This window comes from Miniopterus natalensis, chromosome 7 (genome assembly GCF_054644295.1).
Source record: "Miniopterus natalensis isolate mMinNat1 chromosome 7, mMinNat1.hap1, whole genome shotgun sequence".
Taxonomy (NCBI): domain Eukaryota; kingdom Metazoa; phylum Chordata; class Mammalia; order Chiroptera; family Miniopteridae; genus Miniopterus; species Miniopterus natalensis.
Window position 1 is genome coordinate 2,617,082 of NC_142087.1, and position 23,614 is coordinate 2,640,695.

At 52.2% G+C, this 23,614-nt stretch overlaps 1 protein-coding gene across 2 annotated transcripts in view; it reads left to right on the top strand.

The window, feature by feature from the left end:
- Positions 1-23,614, top strand: part of EEFSEC (eukaryotic elongation factor, selenocysteine-tRNA specific) — a 242,146-nt gene that overhangs the window by 179,581 nt on the left and 38,951 nt on the right. For both annotated transcript variants that reach the window (XM_087818685.1, XM_087818686.1), the window contains exon 6: positions 8,756-8,912. In XM_087818685.1, the coding sequence (XP_087674811.1) occupies positions 8,756-8,912 (157 nt within the window). The remainder of the gene's footprint in view (positions 1-8,755; positions 8,913-23,614) is intronic.

Here is a 23,614-nt window from a genome sequence, read left to right on the forward strand (position 1 = left end):
GGAAGCAGTGCTGCCTTCTGGCTCCTGATTTGCCCCATGTACTGCTAATGGCTTGTTAAACGTGCTTGGCTGGGGTGCTTCGGTCTATGACTGCGCCTGGTAAGCAGGGGCTATACTTCCTGAGCAGGGGCTATCTGGCAGGCTTGGCAACCCCAGGTGGGCAACTTCAGCACCCCATCCCCTGGAGGAAGTAGCATTTGGCCTGCTTAGCTGCCCCTTGCTCTCCCAGGTCCCTGTCAGCAAGCTGAAGTCTGTGTCGGCTCCCAGGCCACTCGAGAAGGCAGGTGGCCTAGAAGGCGCTCTCCTTAATGATAAGATCAGAGAGCTGTCCTAGTGTTCTGGCCCCTGGCCCAAATTCTCAGCCTCTCTCCTCCCTTACAGATATTGGCATCGATAGCTGAGAGTCTTGCTTGGCTGCTGAAGGGCCTGTTAGCCTGCCTTGAAAATTGCTTTTTTGTTTGTATCCAGGCACAGGGTCAAGGCAGATTGACGTGGTGGAAAGAGCTGGCTCTAGAGACCAGTGCACTGAGCAGACGCTGGCTTGGCCTGACTGTGGACAAGTCGCCCCTCCCACCTCTTACTCATACCCCCAGAACCTGTTTCTTCTTCTTTTTAAAACGTTTTTATTGATTTTAGAGAGAGAAGAAGGGAGAGAGAGAAAAACACCTATTGGCTTCCTCCCATATGCAGCCAATATGGGGACTGAACCTGCAACCTGGGCACATGTCCTGACTGGAAATCGAACCAGCAACGTTTAGGTGTATGGGGTGATGCTCAGCCAACTGAGCCACACTGACTAGGGCAGAACCTGTTTCTTCTTTAAAGGAGCTATGGTAGGGAGTAGATAAGACCACATGTGCAAAGGGCTAAGCATGGGGCCTGGTATATAGTAAGTGCTCAGTAAAATGTCAGTTTTCCCTTTTGTCCATGAAAAAGCAGCTGCCTTTGGGAGCGGTGTCTTGGTACCTCCTGATCAACCACTGACTTTACTTGCATGGGTACCTGGGTGATGGAAAACAGGAACAAAGGAGGGATTCAGTGCAGGTAGGGGGTTGTAAGGGTGGAGGGAGCTGACAGGGCTTGTCACCAATGGGCAGAGCACCTGCTCAATGGTGACTGGCCCAGGGTTGAGAAAGACAGCCCTAGCTAGTCTTAAGAGCTAGTTGTGGGGAGCGGGGGGCAGATTCCTCCCTGGATGGATGCCCTCTGAGATGCCCAGATCCTGGTCCACCCTAGGTCTTCTTACCCTGGGCCTCTGGAACTCAGTTGACAACATGAGATTAATTGAAGGCTAATTTCCTTGTCTGGGCTTACCCTGAGGGGTTGCAATGAGGCTGATCCTTGCTGACAGCATACTTTCATGTCAGAAATCTCATTCCTTCCTCACAAGAACCTTGGAGGTGGATGCATGTGCCCTGTTTCACAGAAGAGAACACTGAGGCTCAGAGGAGTGACTTGGCTTTTTGTGGCCCTGCACTGGGAGGAGGTAAAGGCTAGTCTTAGTGAAATGTGTCCTGTGCCAAATAAGAACGGGTGATACAAGAACATCATCATTATCCCAGAGACTCTTGGCAAAGTTACCAACTCTGGTGGCCTTCAAGTGCCCTGGAAGAGTTAGCACCCTATTTGTGGAGGGCAGGGGGTTGGAGTACGAGGGGAGACCTGAGGGCAGGCCTTGGCTGGTAGCCTGTGCTGAGTATGTGTTAGCATCCTTGCCTTTCTTCAGCAAGTTTGATAAGTCTCTATGTCTTGTGCTTTCGGGGTATGTTAGAAGATCCCCTGTCCCAAAAGGCCCTTCACTTTAGCTTCTCCCAGTTTGACACTGTGCCATTCTTTTCTTTGAGTGATCATCCTGCTACCAAGTCTCAGGTGTTCTTGTCAACATCAGCACCCCTAATCCTAGCAATAGCTTTTTTCAGAGGAAGAAACTGAGGTTCAGAGAAGTCCCTTGCTCAAGATCGTAGCGCTGGAAGAGGCAGAGTCGGGACTCAAACCTTCCCCGCCCCTTTCCCATCTGAGTCCTCCTCACAGCAGACCTGGCTTGGGGCTCCATTCCATAGCCTGCTGACCCTCTTTCCTTGGTGCCACTTTGCCAATTTTAATTAGAATAGTTGCTTCAGAACTTGGGCAGTTCCCAAGCCTCATCATGGGAGCCAGGCTCTTGAGAGAGACACACACATGTAATGACATAATTATGTGCATAGGCAGCCAAGTCCCCACTCAAAAGCTGGGGCAGTGGGGACTCACCTGGCATGTGAGTGAGGACCTGGCTTCCGTGTGCAGCCAGTGACTGCTCCAATGACTGAAGGCTAATAAACGAAGCAAATTATTCATGCAGACAGTGAAAGTCCCTTCTTAGAGTTATTGTGACTGTGCTGGCCCCATTTCAGCATTGTTTCCTAGGAGCAAGGCCTGCCGAGCAAATTCCACATGCATTGCCTTGGTTTGGTGTTACAATGATTGATTTCAAGATGAAAAACCTCCAGTTGTTCTCTGAGGGCTTTTCCTTGTTGGATGTGCTGTGTCTGATCTCTGAGGTTTCTCCTTTAGTAGGAAGAGTCTGTGATTTGGAGAGGAGTCCAACTATTGCACATGTGCACACATGCACACATATTCTAGAGATGGAGGGCCAAGGAAAACCATTTCCCCAATCTTCTGCCTTCAACACCCAGGACAGATGATGACCCTGATCTTCCTGAAGCTCTCTAGAGATGTAGGCCTCACTGCCTGCAGCAGGAGGGGCTGTTGTCTCTCCCCCAACCAGACTTTTAATTCAATGAGGCTTCATGCAGCGTACGCTTGATGAATCCCCTCTTAGTACCCACCCCACCCCCAGTAACTTCTGGAAGGTGTTTGTTCTGGGATGCAGAAATGTGCTTAGGCCAGCTCCTGCCTTTCCACACACACACACACACACACACACACACACACACACCCGCCTCCAAGTGGGCCAACTGGTGCAGGCAAGCTGTGGCTGTGCTGGGAGACCCGAACACAGGCTTTGTCCTGGCCTCCGCCCACCACAGCCTCTGAATAGGGATTCTGCACTGGCGGGGTGCTGTGGAAGAGTGCTGTGTCCACTAGCAGGGTCTGCTCACATCTGCGGGGCAGCAGCCAGTGGTGCTGGATGCACAGAATCCCACCTACTGCCCTGTGGTCCTATATGGTGCAACTGAGGGAGTCCTGGGGGTATGTGGGGCAACAGAGGCTCCATGTGAACCCAAACAACTTTCCCCACATTGTAGATGGGAGCTGGAGCCCACACAACTTAGGACACAGACCAGAGTCCTCAAGGCCACCAGACTGAGGCTTTTAGCCCTTGCTCTGACCTACTATGCAAGCAGTAGCTCACCATGCTCTCTGGGATCCACCTCACTGCTGTGAAACCTTAAAATCTAGTTAGATAGCAGCACTCCAGTCTGCTCTTAGCTCCTTTCATCTTTCCTCACACCTGGCCCATCTTCATAACCTTTGCCCTCACTGTTCTCTTGTCTTTGGTATGCCACATTTTCCCAAGTTCAGCAGCCTGTACTAGAACTGGTTACTTGGAATTCACCAGCACCACAGATGGGGAGAGCTCACCCTCCCTCCAGTCTCATTTTGTGGGTGAGGAAGCTGAAAGCCAGGGAATCACTTGCCTTTCATGCTTTCCGTGTCTGCCTGCAGCGCTTTGTAGCAGTGCATGGGCTGGCACATATTCCCTGGCAGTAAGGTGCTGGGCCCACCACAGCTCCTGCATGGCCATGCTCCATCCATCCTCCCTCCCTGTCTCCATCCCCATAGACAGCGCATGGGGGCTGGGTCCCTGCACTTGGGGGTTAGCTCCTTCGGGAACTTTGGGTTTTAGGAGCTGGGATTGGGGAGATGGAGCTGCCTGGTGCCTGGGCCGGACTTACCAGCCATCTTGGGTTCAGCCAGTCATGGCCTGGCTCAGGGGAGCCCAAGGGACGGAGAATACCGTGGCTGGGCTCCTTCACTGCTGCCAAACCTCCACCTTCCCTTGGCTCTCGTTCCCCTGGGACACCAAGCAGCAGGAAAAGCTGGGATTTGTGACTTTGGGCAAATCCTTTAGCCTTGCTGAACCCCTGAAGGGCTTTTCTAAAGGTTAACTAATGGTGTGGAGGCACCTCTCCCAGAACGTGGCTGAGGACAATTTGTGGCCTTAATCTCCTGCAGGCCAGGTGGGAGAGTAGGGCCCAGGGCTGGGAGTCAGAGAGGAGGGCTTTGCTGCTGGTCCTAGAAGGATCCACTCTGGCTGCTGTAACATGACAGTGTGACTGTCAGTGGGCAGGGGCACCCCAGAGTTCCTGAGACCAGGTTCCTGGGGGTGTTCTAAAGCCAGCCTCCCCCTTACCACCTGACCCACAAATGAAATCAAAGACACAGTGGGTAGTGGGAGCACCCAACCAGTGCTATTGTATCTTCTGGCCAAATCGTAAGACAAGTGAAGAGGAATGACAGAAATGCTCCCTTTCAACCTGAAATCCTTTCTAAACTGCCGCTCCAGCAGCAGTGAAACTATGAGGCCAGCAGCAAGAGGAGCCCCTCGGGCCCTCCTCAGAGGGTCAGAAAAAGCCTATTCACTCCTAACCTTGTCCCGGCTGCTTACAAAAATATTATGGTAATGTAGGTCAGTGAACTGAATGGCCTCACACACCAGCAGGATTACAGGCCCCACCCGCCCACCAGCCCACTCTGTCAGATGAGAATGTAAACAAGAAATGCAGAGAGCCCTCCACTTCCTGGCCCTAGGCCTGTTTATGTAGCACTTAAACCAACTTTGGGGTCTTCACTGTCTGCCATGAAAGCCCTGAAGCTTTTTGAAGTTCCCCAGAAGTTAATAAAATTAGTCTGCCCTCATTGCAAGACCCTGGCTTGGGGAAGGATGGATCCTCTGCTACCTCTGTGGCATTTAGCTTTTTAAGTTAATATAACCAAAAGAAAGGAGGGAGCACCTGCCACCCCAGGGCTCTGGTCACCCGGAAGCCCAGTGCCAGGCCATTGGAAGGCCAAGCTATGGGCTGCCTGTGCTGCAGCCTAAGAGAAACCAGCATTGGGTGTGCAAGACAGGTAGGCCGAGAGCAGGCTGGCTGGCTCACTCTCGGATGCGCATATCCTCCAACCATATGTCTACTTACGTGACTTACTTTTATCCCCAAAGAGCCAAGAGCTACCTTCTCTCACCAGTCTCTCCCTCCCCACCTCCATATCATGTGCAGGGCAAGGGCTTTGGGACAGAACTCCCAGTCTTTGGCGAGGAGCCAGTTGTCAGTGATGAGACAGAACTGCCACTCTCGGGACAGGAAGGGCCTGTTGTGGGGAAAGCTGCCTGAAGGAGGGGATGCCCAAGCTGAGCCAGGAAGAGCATGGGAGGGTGGGAGGGAGGGAAGTGAGATAAAGGAACATGAGGAAATTTGGGGGGTGAGAGATATGTGCAGTAGCTTGATTGCGGTGATGGTTTCACGGGTATATTCATATATCCTAACTTACCAAAGTATGTACCTTAAATATGTATATGCTGTTGTAATCAGTTGTCCTCAATGAAGCTTTTAAAAAATGAGACCACAGACACGAGCGAGCACTGCACATGCCCCAGCAGCCATGGTGAGGTGTGCACTCGGGATTTACTCCACCATTCGCGGAGCATCCAGTGAGGGAGCAGAGCCATGGAGCAGACATGTTTCTGCTTTCACGGACCTTGTATCCTGGTTGGGAGCAATGAGGAGTAACAGATAAAGCTGACATACATCAGGGAGTGCTCTGCCCTCTAAAGACAGGCCAAGTAGTTGCAGAGGAACGGGGTGGGGGGCAGGGGACAGTGAGCCATGGCTTCTAGGGACACTGCAGGCATGAAGTCCTTGACTAGGGCCCTTTCTGGGCACTAGGAGCTGACACAGAGATGGAGCACCCTGTCTCTGCCAGTGCACGGTCCACAGGCAATGGGGCAAAGGGGGATGTAAACATCACCACTCCATAGGACATGCATGTATCCCTTGAGGCAGGAGCTTTGGTTTGTTCTTAGTTACATGCTGTGCACATGGCAGGCTCTCAATGGAAGAGGGCAGAGCAGTGCCGTGAATGTGAGGACTCGCTGACAGAGAACAGCTGCCTTTGTTGCTTGCTTGGTCCCGCCAGTGCCTTTAGAAGGTGGTTCTCTGAATGGGGTGGATGCTCCTCTTTCAAGCACTGTCCTTTTGCATTTCTCAGCTAGCCTGGTGTTGGGGCAGGCCTTGCATCTCAGCCACATCTGTCTCAGTATAGTCAAGGCCAGGGACCCACGCATGCTGCCCCAGTGGGACCAGAACATCCTGGCAGCACTACTTCCCGCTTCTCCAGCTTGGCATGAGTCAGCCATGGTCTTGCTCTGATTGGCAGAGGCCCAGCAGACTTGGGTTTGCATTTCCACTGTGCCTCTCACTTGGGTGGCCACAGCCCACTGAGATCTTGTTTCTGACCTCAGCCCTGCCCTCTCTGAAGCAGAAACAAAAACCCTTGTAGACAAAGGTGCTCAAGGAGACCCCTGATGTCTCAGTGAGCATAGGCTGAGGGACTCTGAGGGACTGAGGAGCTCTGAGGATGTGGGGCTACAAATGACTGGGGCTGAGGGGCTCTGAGAGTTGAGGGGCTCTAAGAGTTGAATGGCTCTGAGGCACTCCTTTTCTCTTTAGTTGCAGGGGCTGAGCTGGGGACAGGAGACGGCAATGAGCCCTTTCAGTCATGGGGAATGTGGAATGGCTAGTCCAGAGCCATTGGGTTCTGAGTACCTACTGTACCTGGCTGGGCTGCTGAATGTGAATAGGTGGGCTCTGCCTCTCAAGGGACTAGGGTCCTGGGAGCTGGGAAGTATGGGAAATAATTTGGGGCTGGTGACCTCTGTTCGTCTTAACTCTGCAGTTCTACAGGTCTGGGGAACCATGTGTGTTTAGTTCACCCAGCAGCCTTGCTGGACGCCTGCTGCTGTGGGAGCAACAGCCCCCAGACGGGGCAGAGCTAGGAGGAAGGGCAGAGCCACAGCAGCCAGGGCATCCCCAGCCTGCAAGGGCTGCTCTGCTAAAGCCAAGTCCAGAAGAATGAGGAGGAGTTCATGTGCGGGAATGAGATTCGTGAATTATAAAGGGCTGTGCAAGTGGAAACGATTATCCTTATCATTATTTGTATCCGGTTCATCCATCACCCTAGAGAGGAGGGATGCGAGTACCTTTTATCTGGCGCTATGAATCAAATAGAGTAGGGTATGCTTTTCCAAAAGGTTTTTAGGGTAAATGGGACAGTTTCCCCTTTTCAGAACAATTCATCTGGGCCCCTTGGATGAACCTTGGGCAGAAGCGAGATGTTTCTGAGGCTGAGGACAGCTCAGCCCATGGGGGTCCCCGGGAGTCTCTGAAGGGAGCCCGGGGGAGGCAGCAGGTCCAGCCACTGGCAACACCTCTGGCCTCCACACTGCTGCCAGTGCCTGCTCAGACCAGACCCAGTCCCCAGAAAGAACCCAGGCCCATGCACGGGGCCTAGAAACAGGAGGAACTTCCCAGTTTCTTCCGTGGCCCTTGTGCAGGACCCAGTGGAACAGAGGCCGGGTGAAGCATAGGCCCTGCTCCAAAGAGCAGCAGATCTCAGGAAGAAATTGCCAGCCCTGCTGAGGTCATCTGGGGGAGGGTCTGGTCTTTAACATGCACACACACACGCACATCCCTTCCCTTTTACACAGAGGCCCAGCAGCTTTCTGGCACAGGCCCTGGAGAGGAGCTGGGCAGGACAGGGAGGCCATCTGGTGGGGGTCTCCTGGCTATGCCATCTTCTCCAGAGAAGAATCTGAGTTTCAAGAGACCTCAGGAAGGAGACAGTAACAGTTCAGTTTTCCCCACACTCAGTCCCTTGGGGAGAAGTTTCAAGATGAACACAGCTTGTGATGAAATCAGGGATGTACCTAGCTTGACTTTTTCATACACATGTATGTTCCTCCTCTCAACCCAGGCCTCCGTCAAGAGGCTAGGGGATGCAAGCTCTACAGCAGAGGGCCTGGCACAAGCACTGGGGAGCTGGGGGAATGGGACAGGATAGAGACAGGAAGGCATCACAGCGGAGAGGGCAGTGAGCTGTGGAGTAGATGTAGGCCAGGCCAGGAAGGGGGCTTTGGGCAGAAATGTGTGTGCGTGTGGCAGGATGAAGTGGTAGACATCAGGTTCTCAGAGATTCCACATAGGAGGGGAAACCAGAAAGAGAGTGAGGAGGGTTCTGAAAAGCCTGGATGCAGGCTCAGGAATAGACATCATCCTCTCAGCCTGGGGCGTCCAGGAAAGCCTTTATGAGGAGAGTACCACTAGCTCTCATTAGACTAGTGGGGGCAGGTGGGGCATGGTAGCCACACAGAGGCAGGTGTAGGCAGGGCAGCTTTGGATTCTCAGACACCTCTGCCCTATGAGCTCTGTGACCTTGGACAGATGGCCTAACTCTGCTGTACCTGTTTCCATATCTGTAAAGCAGAGGAAGCGCCTCCCTCATGTTGCTACCATGGGGCTAAGTATATTTATTCACATGAAGCATTCACAGCTGCCTGGCACACAGCCTAGGCTCTGTAGGTGTTGCTGGTGGTGGGTGGTGGTGATGATAAAGGGGCCCAGTCATCATAATGATTCCAGTACCTTCCATTATCTGTAAGATGGACTGATCACCTGGGAGGATGTGGCAGACCTTGGCCTTGGCCTTCACCAACACACACTGATGCTTTGTCTCTCCGGGGCTGGGTGTGTGGGAACAGGTAATAGATGACTACAGCGTGATCGGCCGCTCCCTGTTCAAAAAGGAGACCAACATCCAGCTTTTTGTGGGACTCAAGGTACAGCTATCTACTGGGGAGATGGGCATCATTGACAGCTCCTTCGGCCAGAGTGGCAAGTTTAAGATCAACATCCCTGGTGAGTATGGTTATTTCCTCTTGCTCCCTGCTCTCGGGTGGTGGCAGGCCATTGAGAAATGGCAGAGATAGTGCCCTGACAGTGCCTAGGCCAGCCTGTGCTGACGTGCAGAGCTCAGTCCACTGTGGCCTCTGGTCCCACCAGTTTGTGACTGGAAAACCAATGTGGGTCCTAGAAGAGCCTGGTGTGGAGCCAGCGTCTGGTTTGAGCTGGGGTCAAGGACTGAATGTGAATTCTCACTTCACTGTGACCATGTGGGGGACCTTGGATATGTCATTCATGCACTCTTCCCACACCCTTTTTTCCTGACGGCCTACTGCGTACCGGACTGGTACTGTGGTGATGGCAGGCAACAGGCGAGAACATACTAAGTGAAGATAGACTGGTGTGCAGAAAAATAAATCGTGGAGATAATTGCCGAGCGTGCTGTCTGGACAGGGCAGTCAGGGAAAACCTCTCTGAAAAGGTCAGGTGGAATGGGGGCCTGATCGGAGAAAGGAGGGAGCACACAGATACCAGGGAAGAACATGCAGCAGAAAGAGAGGGAGACAAGTGAGACGGCCCTGAGGTGAGGATGAGCTTGGTGTGTGTTTCAGGACAGGGTGTTGGGCAGGAGTGGCCTGAGCATGGAGTTATGTGGGTAGCTTTTTGAGTAAAATCTCCAGGTGGGGTACCCTGGCCCCAGCTAGGAAGTAGGACTCCCAGATCCCTGGCAACCCACCAGCGAAGCCCGCACCTCCACTCTCCCAGAGCCTGGCTGGAGCCTTGCCTCCCGAATCCTTCCTAAAGCCCAGAGGGCTACGTGTTGGCATCTGCCCTCTCCTGAGGGAGGGCAGTATCACCAGAGGCCTGCTTCCCTGCATACCTTGCTTTGCTGTTTTTGCCCTGAGGCCCTGTCAAGGTGGGGCTGAGCCTCTTCACCCTACAGAGAGACTCCCTCAGGGCAGGTGAGGTGACACACCCTTGGGAGCCTCCAGCCCTAACACTGGGCTTCAAGCTCCTATCCTACCCAATCCAGTGCTCAGCTGCTTGGGTCCTCACCTCAGCCAAATTGGGCCTCCCTAGTGCTCTGCTCTGGCTCCAGGGAACATGCACAGGGCATGAGCCAGGCAGTGTCTTGGCCTCAGTCCGCAGGGCCCTGAGCCGGTACTGTGGGAGCTCTCTGGGAAGGAGGGGTGCAGGGTGCTAAGAAGGCAAGAGCAGAGCTGCCTGGAGGGAGGGGCTGCAGCCCAGAGCACTTGCCCCTTCCCCAGGCTGCTTGGGGCTCTGCTGGTGCAGACAGAGGGGAGGGCATGTCTGCTTCTTTGAGGGTGGGTAGGCTCATGCTGACCTCCCCCTCAGCTCCCTTTGGTCTAGCCCAAGGCAAACTCAGAGTTGGGGGTGTTCCCAGAACAGGTCAGAACGCAGGAGGAGGTTTGTTTGGGGGCCCTGGGTGCTGGGTGGGAGTGGAAGGAGGGGAGACATGGTGACGCTGCTTCAGTCAACTCGAGTTCACATTCCTTTGTTAGATCAGTGTTGTCTATTTAATAGGTCTGCTTCCTGTTTGTGGCTTTTAAGCTTTTTATTAAATATAACTGGTCACATTCCTTCATCCCACCCACCCCCACCTCCTGCTTGTCTTTTCCTGCTGATTCCTCCCATAAAGAATTACTTTTAACCATTTTTAAGTACTTTAGTTGTAAAAGACTCTTCAGTAAACCCAAGCCATGCAGTGCCAGGTGGAGGAGGGCAGAGCGTTGCTGGCTGCAAATTGGGAGAGCGGGGTAAAGCCTAGGCTTGCGCTGCTACACAGAAAAGGCTCCCTGGAGCAGGAAGCAGCTCGGGGCCTATCTCAGCCGTTGGCTCGTGGATGCAATTTGGTTCAAACTCAGCTTACCAGCCTCCCTGCTGGCTCTGTAGGGTGGCCCTGCTGGGGAAAGCAGACTGGAGAGCCTTCTGGATGTCCTCCCTTCCACCCCCTGACCTTTAGGCCAGGAAGCTCTCTCTGGCCTCTTACCTTGGTGTCAAGGCCAGATGCTGACAAGGGCCAAAAAGGCGTTGAAGAGGTCAGGTGGTGGGCAATAGCAAATGGTGGGGACTGTGGGGACATAGAAAACTACTTCTTGGGTCTGGCTAACTCTTGCGATATGGAAATGTAGGCCCAGGGATCAAATTTTACCTGATTTAACTTTTATGTAAAACTTCCAGATCAAAAACTAAAATTGCCTGAACCAAACAAAACATGCCTTTGGCTGAGTTTGGCCCATAGTGACTTGTGACTCCTTGAATTTCGTGAAGGACACCTGGGCCTCAGGTTCAGGAGTGGAAACTGAAATATAGTATCCAAACAGTATTTTATGGAGCTGTAGATTCAGGTTTGAGAAACAAGGGTCCTAACACTTAAGCCCATTGCTTCCCCAGAAGACACTCTTGGAAATTAGAGTGGCTTAAAGGATGGCTGGTTCTGACACCCAAGGAGCCTTCCCAGAAAGTCTTAGGGGACCTCAAGATTGAAAAGCCCCACATTTATATAACTGTTCCCTTCAAAAAAGTTGCCTCTGTGAGGCTGGGAGGCCCTTTGAAGTGAGTTAGGAACCCTCTGCTGGTAGAGTCGTTGGAGGACTTTGCCAGGTGGAGATAAGGTTCATCTAGACAAACCTTACTCCTACCCGTGTCATCACATCACTGTGCTTCCTGAGTGCTGCTTCGATGTCAGAGCTGGATCTTGTTATCTGCATCTCAAGGGGGGACCTGGGGAGCAGAGGAGGGGAGCACTTTGCCCACAGTATTTCTGGGGGTATAGCACCTGCCCTCCCCAGTTGGCCCCTAGAGAGCCATCAGGGCTTCAAAGGGCTCAGCACCGTGGAGCACACACATGGTTGGAGATGTCCCCTTGCTGAGAGGCTGATAAAACAAAGCGGCCTGGCTGGGCTTCTGTGGCTCACCCTGGCCAGTGCTGTCTTGCTGCTCCCACCCTCCATTCTGTGTCGGTGCCTCAGGCGTCAGCTCCCACTATGAGAGAGCATGGATGGTGGACTAGAACAATAGCTCCTGCCAGCCCTGCACATCCCACTGTGCAGGTGAAACAACTTCTTTGACATCGTCCAACCAGGGAAGGGTCAAATGAGAGGATGAATGGGCTTGTTACTCGTGACAGCTACAAGTCACTGCTTATTGACTCTAGGAGTGAAGGTGAACATATACACAGGATTTCACCTTCTGAAACACTGTCTCCTAACCCTAAAATGACCCAGTAGGTTGATATGTGTGCCTTGATAGAGTGCAGCAAGCTTTTGAGTGGCCCGAATTTGTGGTGGGTGATCCATCTCACACAAGGTGCTCCAGGACCTGCCATGCCATTTTGGAGAGGGTTGAGTGTGGTCTGCTTTAGCACTCTCGCAGGGATAGCCCACAGTGCACACAGAGCTTATAACCTTGTCACTGGAAAACTCTAGGCCCCAAGTACCACCGGTGTGATGGGCATCACTGCCCCTCATCAATGACTACACAAGTCACAGCAAATGAATCTGTGTCACAGAGCTGCAGGCAGACAGTCATCTTCGAAAAGCTAGAGCAGCAGTGACTGAGACCCACATCCATTGGTGGCCAGAGCAACAACCTTGTCACATCCATGGATGGGCCCTTCCTCCCCACCTGCTGAAAGTCCACTTATGTGCCAGGAACTTGTGTGTCACGGCCAGATTCTCAATCAAACCCTGACTTGGGTCCTGCTGATTTTCTTTTAGTGTCATCAGATTTTGGTGATCTTTAAGACCTTTTTATAATTGCTAATCACAACTTAATGGACTGTAGGCAGATGAAGGGGAAAAAAGAAATCTGTAGAGTTGTACTTCTAGTAAGACCCCAGAAGGAACTTCTCTTTACTGCTCTTCAGAAGGAGCCAACACTCAGGAACGACAACAACAGTCAGAGAAGGGCCTTAGGAAGCTCCCGGAAAAGTTGGCTGTTACTTATACCCCCAGCACTTGGAGTATCCCCATTTCACAGATGAGGAAACCGTGGCTTGGAGGATAAGCAGTGCAACTTGTCCATGTTCCATACTAGTAAACATCAGAGTTGGAATCTGAATTCAAAACACCTGCCTGAGATTTTCTCTCAGCTTTGGTGTCTCATGCCCAGGGCTGGTTGTAAGGTTTGAAAGTTCAGCTCTGTCCCCTGGGCTGTGTATGAAAAGGGACACCAAGAATGCGGCTTGGTGTGGAGGGCCTGTGAGGTTGCTGTTGATGGGACAGGGAGGCTGCCGTGTAGCTGGACATCAGATCTACCACCTGCTCGCCTCCAAAGGGTGTTCTGAGGAGGATCCCTAGGCCTGGCTTCAGCTTCTGCCCCCAGGGGTTCAGGGCTCAGTGTCCCATCCTGGTCACTGTTTGCCAAGCCAAAGGGGGTGGCTTTCCGTGGAACAGGAAATGTTGCTTGCACAAATGAATAAATGGAGTTCAGTGGAATAGACTGGAATGAACAAATGGATGAACCTAGGCCTGTGGGCACAGAGAAGCCTGGTGCCTCCCCAGAAATTCTCCTAACTCAGGCAGGCACATGTCATTGGATGTCCTCGACACAGCTGTCTCCTTTAAAGGAGAGGCACCAGTCAGTCCATCCAACTCAGCAAACTCCAGGCTCAGGGCTGGGGATGCCAAAATTATTCTCACAGAGTCCTGCCCCAAGCCACATCCCTGTGGGAGAGATGAAGGCATAGACCAGAAATTCATGGTTTAGCATGGTGGGTGTCCATAGGGGCACATGGCCAGGAATGGGGTGGGGAGTGTGGCCATTTTGAGGAAGAGTCAGGGCAAACTTCCCAGAGGTGCAGTTCAAGCAGGGATTGGGAGGGAAGGGGAGAAGGAGACGTGGAGAAAGCTGGAATCAGCTATGGGATGTTCTCTAGAACCCTGTGGCCAGTGGGAAAGGCCACAGGATGGATCCAGGCCCCAGCTGCCTGCCCTGAGCTCCATTTCTTGCACCTGTACCATGGATGTGGGAATTCTCACTTTACCTTCTCCTGGGGCCCCATTCTTCTCTCGCTGCCCATTCCATTCATAAAGCCCAAACCAGTCCTCTCCTCTGTGGAGGTGTGCCTGGCACTCCTCTCTGGCCCCACAGCATTGCCGAGAGCACCTGTGCGGGGAGGAGGCCTGGGCTGGGAAGGCAGGGAGCACCTCTGTTTAATCCAATTCGTCCCATTCTGCAGGTGAAGAAACTGAGGCCCCTTGCTCACGGCTGCATACTAGTGTGAACCCAGAATCTCTGTCTGCCTCTTCAGTCCCAGGGGTACCACAGTGGCCACCAGAAGTGAGGGGCAGAAAAGATCAGCACCCACCAGAGGTGCTCCCAGCTGGTTCTTCTGTTCAGGCAGACCACTCAGGTCCCTTGCACCAAAACAGTGGGTATGCAGCGTCATTATCCCAGGACTCACGGCAGCAGCCCGGGCCTCCATTCATCTGTCTTTCATCAGCTGTTTATTGGGCCCTTGACATGCCACGGGAAACGGAGCCTGAGCCAGGGGGAGGTCATGAATGTTGGCTGTGGAAAGAGAACCCTGGGCACTGCCTTGGCCTGAGCACTCTGCAGAGCAGTACCACCCCTTCTGCATCACTGACTCTCAGTGCCTGCATCAGTGTAGGAGGGTGGGCTGGCGAAGCCAGGGCTTCAGGGGCTACTGGCCCAGTTCCTCGGAGGGTCACCTGGCTCAGCACAGAGATTGGCCTTCAGAGTCAGGTGGTCCAGGCCCCTCACTGCCACAGCCCCTTCTGATCCTGGCAGGTCATTTCCCACTCGGAGCTTTAGCCCCTCAGTGCTAACATGGGGTGAATAATTCTGATTTCCAGAGAGGGAGTTGGGCTTAGATCACATAATCCCCACCTGCAGTTAATCTCTTCTTATAAGGACACCGATCCTACTGGATTAGGCCCACCCTAGTGACCTTGTCTCACCTAATTACCTCTTGAAATGCCCTGTCTCCAAATACAGTCACGTGAGGTAGAGATTAGGACTTCAACATAGGAATTTGAGGGGGGACACAATTCATCCCCTAGCAGTTGGGAAGACAGACGGCAAGCAGACCATCTCCCCAGATTTGTATTTTGGCAAACCACATCAGACTGTGCAGGGAATGTGTGAGGTGCCAGGATTGTTTATAGCAGGACCCAGGCATTGGCCTTGCACAGGGCCCTGGGGGGTGAGTAGGAGTCCTTCAGGCGGAGCTGAGGGAGTGTCCTAGGAGGAGGAGGAGTCTGAGCACAGCTCTGAGGCAGAAAAGATCAGCATCTACCAGGGACAGCTGGGCCCAGGAAGCCAGCAGATAATGGGCCTTGGACTGTCAGGGGCTACCACATAGGGCCTAGTAAGCTGAGGGAAGATGTTTGTCTCTATCCTAAGTGCAGAGAGGAGTTGTTAGAGGGCCTATACCAGGCTGGTGTACAAAGATGCCCTGATCTGCCTGCTGTGTGCTGGTACCTAGAAGGGCAGAGCCTTCCAGGCAGGGGCTGGCTCAGGCCGCTCCGTCCCAGTAGGCAGCCACTGCTCACTTCCTTGTGGGTGTTGTAGGACAGCAATATTGCCACACTGATCAGGTCTCCGGTTTTTCAAGAACTGGAAACTGGATTTTTACATGAAGTCTCCCAGTTCTCAAATGGGGCTGCTGTGTGTGGCCTGCTGGTGCCAGGTTGTTGACATGCAGCCTCGCCCTCTGCTGCTGCAGCCCTCATCCTGTTTCCCTGAAGGGCACACTGAAACTCTGAAGAGCTGGATGACTAGCCCAGTGGACCCCAGGGCCCCAGGTGGAAGTGGGCCTCTCTCGCGGGCATCATTCAGCTGAGAGGCTTCTGGAAAACCCAGCAAAGAGAATTCAAACTCATCTTGGTGCCATAGGGAAGGTCCACAGGAGCCCTGAGGTTGTGGGTGTTGTGCTCCCATAAACAGGCCCTGGGACACGGGCTCTTAGGCTGCATGTTCCCCCTGGGGTTTGAAATAAAACTGGTTTTCTTTAAAATGTATTCTCTGCACCCACCTACCCAGTCGCAACTGTAGACTCTGTTTAGAGAGGATTCTTGGGCAACCTGTCCTTGGGATTTCATCGGAATTCTTAGCTGGCTGCCAGGATCAAATTGACTTTTATTGAAAGGTGTTGGCAGGGCCGGGGTTGTGCCGCTTGGCATTTTCTGCCCACTCTGGGAGGTTGGAAGCAGGGTACCTTCAAAGAACAAGAGCTTCGGAGTCCGCCAGACCTGAGGTGAAATCCTGGCTAGAATTTTAACTTTTGTGAGCCTCGGTTTCCTCATCTGTAAGACGAGTTATTTTGAGGGTTTTCCGTCCCAACTCTTAATAACTTCAAACTTACAGAAAAGTTGAAAGAATAGTTTATTGAACCTTAAATTTCACAGTTGTTAATATCACATTTGCTTCTGTGTATTTGCTGGACTATTTAAATGTTAGCTGTGGAACTCAGTTATGTCTTTACACTTCAGCATGCGCCCCCTAAGGTTTAGGGCATTCTCCTCTGTGACTGCCATACATTTATCACTTGAGAAATTTAATGTCAACACAATATGACCTAAGATATAGTTCACTTTGATTTCCCCAGTTGTCCCTGCATTTGGTTTTAATGTCTCCTAGTTTCATGATGTTGACGTTTTTGGATTCTAGATGGGTTTCCAGACATGCTCTTGGGGTCTGTCTTGTGTTTCTTCATGACCAGATTCTGATGTGTGTATGTAGAAGGAACCCCACAGAGACAGTCTTGTGTCCTTAGTGCATCACTTGGGATGCATTCAGTGTCCATTTGCCCATCATGGGTGATATAGGTTTGATCACTGGTTAAGGTGATTGTTAGGAGGGTCAGTGAGGAGATGGAGACAGCCATGGTCGAAAGAGAGCTGGTGTGAAGGGCGTGCAGGGCAGCTGTACCCACATGTGAGGCCTCTGTGGCCTGCGTGGGGGACGGCACTGTGAGGTCCCTTTGGAACTCATGGTTAAGGCCCTGGTCTGGCAGCAGTGAGGTAGAGCTGCCGCCGTGGGGCCCAATTCAGGGGTGTCCACCCCCTCCCCAAAGCTCCATGGTGCTAAGCCAGGGCCTGTGGAGGAAGGAGTTGCTACTTCCCAAAGCCTCAGAGTCCTCTCTCTCCCTTTGTCTGTCTCCCCACTCCCCTTGCTCCAGTCAGACCTGAACACACAGAGAATTGGTTCCCGCCCCTCCCCAGGGGGCACCAGTCTGTTGGAGAGGACTACAGAAAGCAACAAACTGCGGTAGCACCCTGTAGGCCATGTGGATGGGGAGGGGGGCGCGACCACTCCCTTCCAGAGCGGAGTAGGACACAGTGAGGCTTGAGCTGGCCTTGCAGGTGAGGGGGCTCCCCAGGTAAAGAAAGGCGTTCAGGACAGGGAAGCAGTGTTCTAACACACAGAGGCTAGAAAGGGTGTGGCAGATTTATTACTTAATATAATATGTAAGACATTGTTCTAAATGTTTTTTATGTTACTAACTAATTTTGTTTGGCGTGTTTAAAATGGTGGTTTTGGAACTTTTTTAAAGCAATGGAACATTTTTTCTAAACAAAGTCTTACATGGAATCAACCACAGTTGAGCCCCTAGGGATCCTTCTGTTCATCTTCAATTCCAGGCCTTAGGCCTGAGGCCCTGAACCCCATGCTTGGCATCTGGCCTTTGTCAGGTCAGAGTTCCTCAGCCTTGGCACAGCTGGCATTCAGGGCTGAGTCATTCCTTGCGGTGGGGCTATCCTGTGCACTGCAGGTTGGCCTCTGCTCGCTGGGTGCCAATAGCACACCCCCTGTACCCCTTCTCCAATTGTGACAACCAAAGACTTCTCTGGACATTTTTCTGGAGGGCAAGATGGCCCCAGTTGAGAACTATCAGTCTCAGTAGAGGGTAGAAGCTGCAGTCGCCAGTGTGCAGGGAGGGGCATAGTCAGAAAGCTCTCCCTGACAGCTGATAGGAAGGAGGTAGTGGAACTGAAGGCCCCATGGCTGGGGCAGGGGACATGTGGAGAGCAGGCCAGGAGTGGGGTGGGTGGGCTGCAGTGACTCAGTGCCTGCTGGGTGCAGGATAAGGAGGGGTGCGGAGGGGGCGTCTCAAATAGCCTGTTCCTCAGGCCCCCTCTGGGTGCCTCATGGCCAGTAGGGCAGGTCCCAGGGAGGCCTCAGGTTACAGCCATTCAAGCTGAGCTCCAGCACTGCCTACTCCATCCCTGTGTTCTGGGATGTTCTTTGGGCCCTGGGGTGGTGGGAGGCCCCTGAGATCTGGATCCAGCAGCCTTAAGGGGCAAGAGAGACTTTTTCCAGCTGTGTGTGTGCAAAGAATGCAGTATTATTACCTGGATTCTTACAAGTTGAGTGAAACTTCCTTGGGAAATATTTCTCTTTGTTTAGGAATCTCTAAAACTTTCCAATTTTTTACCCGTTTGTGATTTAGGGAAAATTTCTATTTTTCATATAATTGATGTTGCCTAAATAAAGTCATCAGAGTAAACTGAATATTTGTTCTAATGTTTCAGCAATGGTAAGTGAAACATTTGTGATTGGCCAGGTACTCTCTCCAGAAAGCCTTGATGTATAGCAACTGACCAACAGTCTTAAATATCTGAAAGAAAGTCCCAGAAACCAGAGCCACCTCACATCCTCTTATGTAGCGATGTTGGCTTGAGCAGTTCTGCCAGCTCTTGGGTCTTAATACTGGGTGCCCTGGACTGCAGCTGGTCATGCACTCCAAAACCTCAAGGCCACCAAAGACATGTGCGAGGAACAAGAACCTCACAGGCATCAGTCCTCCTGCACTTTGAATTCACCTCATTTCACATGTGTTCATAGAGCCTTGATAGTTGTTATTAACAAGGGGTAGGGGTGAAAAGGCATGAAAAACAATTACATAGTTATTAGTATGTGCCATGTACTATTATTCTGTATCTTGCATGTAATGATGTCGTTTCATTTTCACAACAAACCTGACAGAAGATGCCATCACAATCACAGTTATTGAAATTGCCATTTTACAGTTGAGGAAACAGAAGCACAGAGAGGTAAAGGAACATGCCCAAAGTCACACAGCTGTTGAGTCCCAGCATTGAGATTGGAACCCAGGCCATCTGGCTACAGAGTCCTTGCTCTTACCCCTCCACTCCCCACTGACAGTTTACCCTGTTGTCATCTGCTCTATATGGCCGAGCTTACGGCTTAACAATTGGAAATTCCAGACGTTCCAGCTTCAGCTTGACCCCACTGGTGGGGTTGTTACAGTAATTCCCTGGACCTCAGTTTTCCTATATGAAAAGGGGGAACATTTCTTGCCTTTAGGGTTGAGATGATGAGTAAGTGAAAAAATGTATATAAAGCATCTGGCTCCTTGTAAATGTTCAGTGTGAGCTTCTTTCCTTTTCTGTGCGTGGAGGCTGTAGGCTGTCACTTGGGAATGAAGCATAAGGTGAGACCTGAAGTTCATGTCTCTGTGTCTCTGGGGACTGGCAGATGTCCTGAGTCTCAGATAACCTTTGCCAGCACCTGACTGTTGGGTAAGCACGTACTTCTGCCGGTCTTCATAGCTTCTGCTTTCGAGTCCCTGGCCTTATACTCCCTCTTACTGCGGGCACAGACCCCCTGTGGGGGCTGCCATGACCATCCCCTCTTGTCTAGAGCAGAGTTCAGGCTCATGAGCTTTTAGCTTCTTCCCGCTCAGCCACCCACCCGCCTGCTCTGCTCCTCCTGCCCCCTGTTCCTCTGTCCCACGTGCCGCCCTTCAGCTCTGTGTGGGCCCATTGGCAGCTGCCCTTCCTCCTGCTGCCTGTGCTGGATCCTCTGGGCTCTGCTCTGGTGCCACCTCTCGTCCTCTGCCCCCACCTGCCTCCCGCAGGGCCAGTGTGCGAGCATGCGCCTGTGATGCTGTGGACCATCACCCTGCACTAAGCCAGGTGTATTGAGGAATCAGCTATTGAAGCCTTAACTCCGTTGACCCACATACCCGAAAAAGTCCGGCAGTGGTGCTGTGTTCAGACATGGCTTAGTTCTTAGGCCTGAGGGCTTTAGCCAGTGTCCTCTGGGCTCAGCCCTTCCCTCCTCCTAGTGGCTGCCCCTAGCCAGGCTCTCCCATGGGTGGTCTTCCCAGCTGCAGATCTAGTAGAGGAGAGAGAGAGTCTCTCTCAGTAGTCCCACGAAAGTACCGGAGCCCCATGCTCATCCACCAACCAGCGCCAGGGCTGGGGACATGCACAGGTCAGCCTAGGTCATGGCTGCTCCTGCCTCCAAAGGTGCACCCTGCTTCTCCCTCTGCTCCCCAAGGAAAGCCAAGGGCTATTGCAAGAAGTAGCAGAAGTGACAGATGTTTGCTGCTAGCAGATGTGCCCAGTGATTGTGCCAAGCTGTTCTCACTGCTGGAGTGGCCTTCCCTTCACCCCTGACTTCCACTCAGCCTCAGTATAGTAGGAGGTACCTTCCACAAGACCCCCTTAGCATCCTGGGCCGGCTTCAGTTCCTGAAACCTCTGGATTACTGTGGCCTCTCACCTGTCTCCTTAGGAGCCTCCCCCAGAGGTGAGCTTCTCTAGGCTGAGGGTCCTGGCTGAGTCTCCCTGTGTCCTCAGGGTCCCTCGCAGGGAGCCCTGTGGATCACACATGGTGGGCTAGGAAGGACCCCTGCCCCTTCAGCTGTTACAAACTTTCCCTTTTCCCGATCACGGTGATCGATCTGATAGCAAGGATAAAGTCAGCCACTCTCATTAGCCCTAGCCCACTGATGAGTGACGTCAAAAGCATTCAGGATGTCAGAATTTGCCAGTGGCCTGATCAGGTCTCAAAAGTCTCAGCAGAGTGGGCGGCAGTCATGATTCTTTGGAAATGGAGAGAATTTCCCTCAGAACCTGTGGCAGGAACAGGTGGTGGTTCTGTACCCAAGGGTTTGGTGGGACCCTCACCCTGCAGGCTAACAGTTGTTTGCTGTCACTTGGGGAAAGAAGGCTTCTTCCTGACCCAGCAGGGCCACCTTCCCACACAGGGGTCAGGGCCTGACACCAAGCATCTGCTTCCACATGAGATGTTTTACGTGGTTTGGGGAAAAAAAGTCACAAACTTTCTATATAACCTAAAAGTAATAGAATCTTATTCAATGAAATTTGCATGTTAAAGAAAAGTTAAAAGGAGGAAAAAAAGTCTCCTGTACTCCCATCATTAATATTTTCCCTTCTGGAATTTTTTTTTTCTCTTCAAAGGCTGCTTTTTATGTAGCCTAGAGGTTATGGTATGTACAATTTTGTGTTTGATTCTTTTCAATTACTGTAATTATGGAACTTTTTTCTCCTTTCTGTTTTATGCTGTAGTCTTCAGGGGCGATTGAATGGTGCAGTGCTAAGAGCTTGGTTCAAACCCCAGCCCCACTGCTTCCCAAATTGATAACCTTGGGTGAGTGACTGGACCCCTGCAAACCTTAGGCCCTACCTGTAGGATGGAGTGAGAGTGTTCCCTGCGTGGGGCTGTGGGGTCTAAATGTGCAGTGAGCTGTAGAAGCGCCTCCGCACCAGCGCAGCACCAGTGCACGGCGGGTGCGCCGTAACCCTGAGCATCAGCCGTCCCCTGGGCGGTACCGCGGGCACCTGCTGCATGCTTAGTGTTTCCAACTTCTCTCTGTCATAAATTCATAAACAACATTGCTGGGGACATCTTTGTGTATCCGTCTATCTAAATGTTATCAAAAGTTGAGCTCTTTTTGTTTGTTTGTTTTTTAACCCTCACCCGAGGATATTTTTTCCATTGCTTTTCAGAGAGATTGGAAGGGAGAGAGAGAGAGAGAAACATCAATGTGAGAGAGACACATCGATTGGTTGCCTCCTGCACACACCCCGACTGGGGCCGGGGACCGAGCCTGCAACCCAGGTACGTGCCCTTAGAATCAAACCCTGGGCCCTTCAGTTTGCAGGCCTACACTCTAACCACTGAGCAAAACTGGCTAGGGTGAGTTCTTATTTTTAAAAAGAAAGTACTACAAACATTTACAAAGTTCAAGTTCTTGAAAGCTCCTGGGAAAGTGATTTCCAAAAGTATCACATCATGTTATACTCCTATCAGCGCTGTCTGAAGGCATCTGTTTTTCCACCATGTCACTGGCATGGGCTGACCCTCTATTATTTATCCTGGCTAAGTTGATACATGGAAAATGGCATCTTGATGTTTATTTGCATTTCTTTGGTAACTAGTGAGGTCAACCATTTTGCCATATCCAAGTTTCTTTAAAGAGAATTAAAAGAAGCAGGTACGCGGAGAAGAGGGTGTCATTCACAGCCTGACGTGTTTATGTCACACCTGCCAGAATTCCCCACCTCGGGCTTCCACCCTGAGCTCTGAGTACCTCTTGGATTCTGACCTTCAAAGCTGCCGTAAACTTTGTCTCCCCAAGCCCTGTGCAAGCAGGAGGCAATGCTACCAAGAAGGCCCTTTGTCCATCTCAGCATTCACAGCTCTGGTCCAAAGGCATGAGGACACTCTCTCTTCCACCCAATGCAAATCCCTCTGCATGTGGCCCCATGGTTAAGTCCTGAACCCAGAGCCCAGACTCAGGGCTTGGCCTCGGCCACTCAGTCCCCAGGCAGGATGGCTGTGTCATGAGTAGGCAGCTCCATCACCCGCCACTGGCCATGGCTATGGAGGAGGTGCATCTGAAACACTGCAGGAGAAAGCCAAGAATTGGGGAACTTCTTAGAGCTGGAAGGATGAGTCACCCTTTGCTAGATTCAAGTACCACCTGCGAGCCCTCTGAGGACGGGGTTCACAGGTCTGTGTACCCCTGCATCCCGAGAGCCTGGCACCATCCAAGGAAGGCAGGTAGGCTGGCACACCTAACCACCTGGGAGGCACAGAGTGAGGCAGGGGGACTTGGCGTGAGGCTGGGGAGATGGCCTGGCCAGGGCTCACTTCCAGGTACTGGGGAACTACTGACGGTGTTTGGGCAGAGGAAGCCAGGATCTGAATTGTGTTTGAGAATGATGATGGTACTAGTGGTCTAGAGGGGCTGGCAGACTTCCTGTGGGAGCCCCTGAGAATACATAATGAGCATAGGAAAGCAGGCAAAGGGCCAGAAGCCTCAGGTAGCCCTCTTTCTGTTCCCCAAACACCAGGCTGGCTGCTGTAAGCTGCCAACCCAACTGCAGGCTGGCGCTTCTCCAACAGCTAACTTCTCTAACAACCTGGCTTTCCCTGAGCAGAGAGGACCGAAGCTGGCTTTATCAGGGGCAACTCTGGATAGCCCCCAGTGACCCCAAGGTGAGGGTGGACTCTCCCCAAACAGTCATGGGCATTCCACTGGGTTTTGTCCCACACAGCAAGCCAGCCAGCCAAGGAGACTCTAGAAAACAGAGTTGGGAGAAAAGAGTTGAAAAGAGGTGAAGGGGTGAAAGTTGAGGTTTCAGAAAATCCCAATAAAAATTAAAACAAGCCATCCGTCTTTCTCACTGGCATCTTACCCTGACTGTGGCCTTTGTGGATCTTGCCCCAGTGTCTATGGGGAAGGTGACTCTGAAACCTAATCCAGCAGCCAGCTAGCTGCTGCCAGACCCCCACCCTGCAAGGCTGCTCTGGCTTTCTGGGAGGGCCCACCCCTGACAAGTCTAGCCTCTCCTGGAAGCCATCCTGACAGAGGAGGACCTTTCACCAAGAGCAGAGAGCACTTTGGGGTGTATTTTTTCCACAACAAATTACCAAACTCCTCCCCTTTGG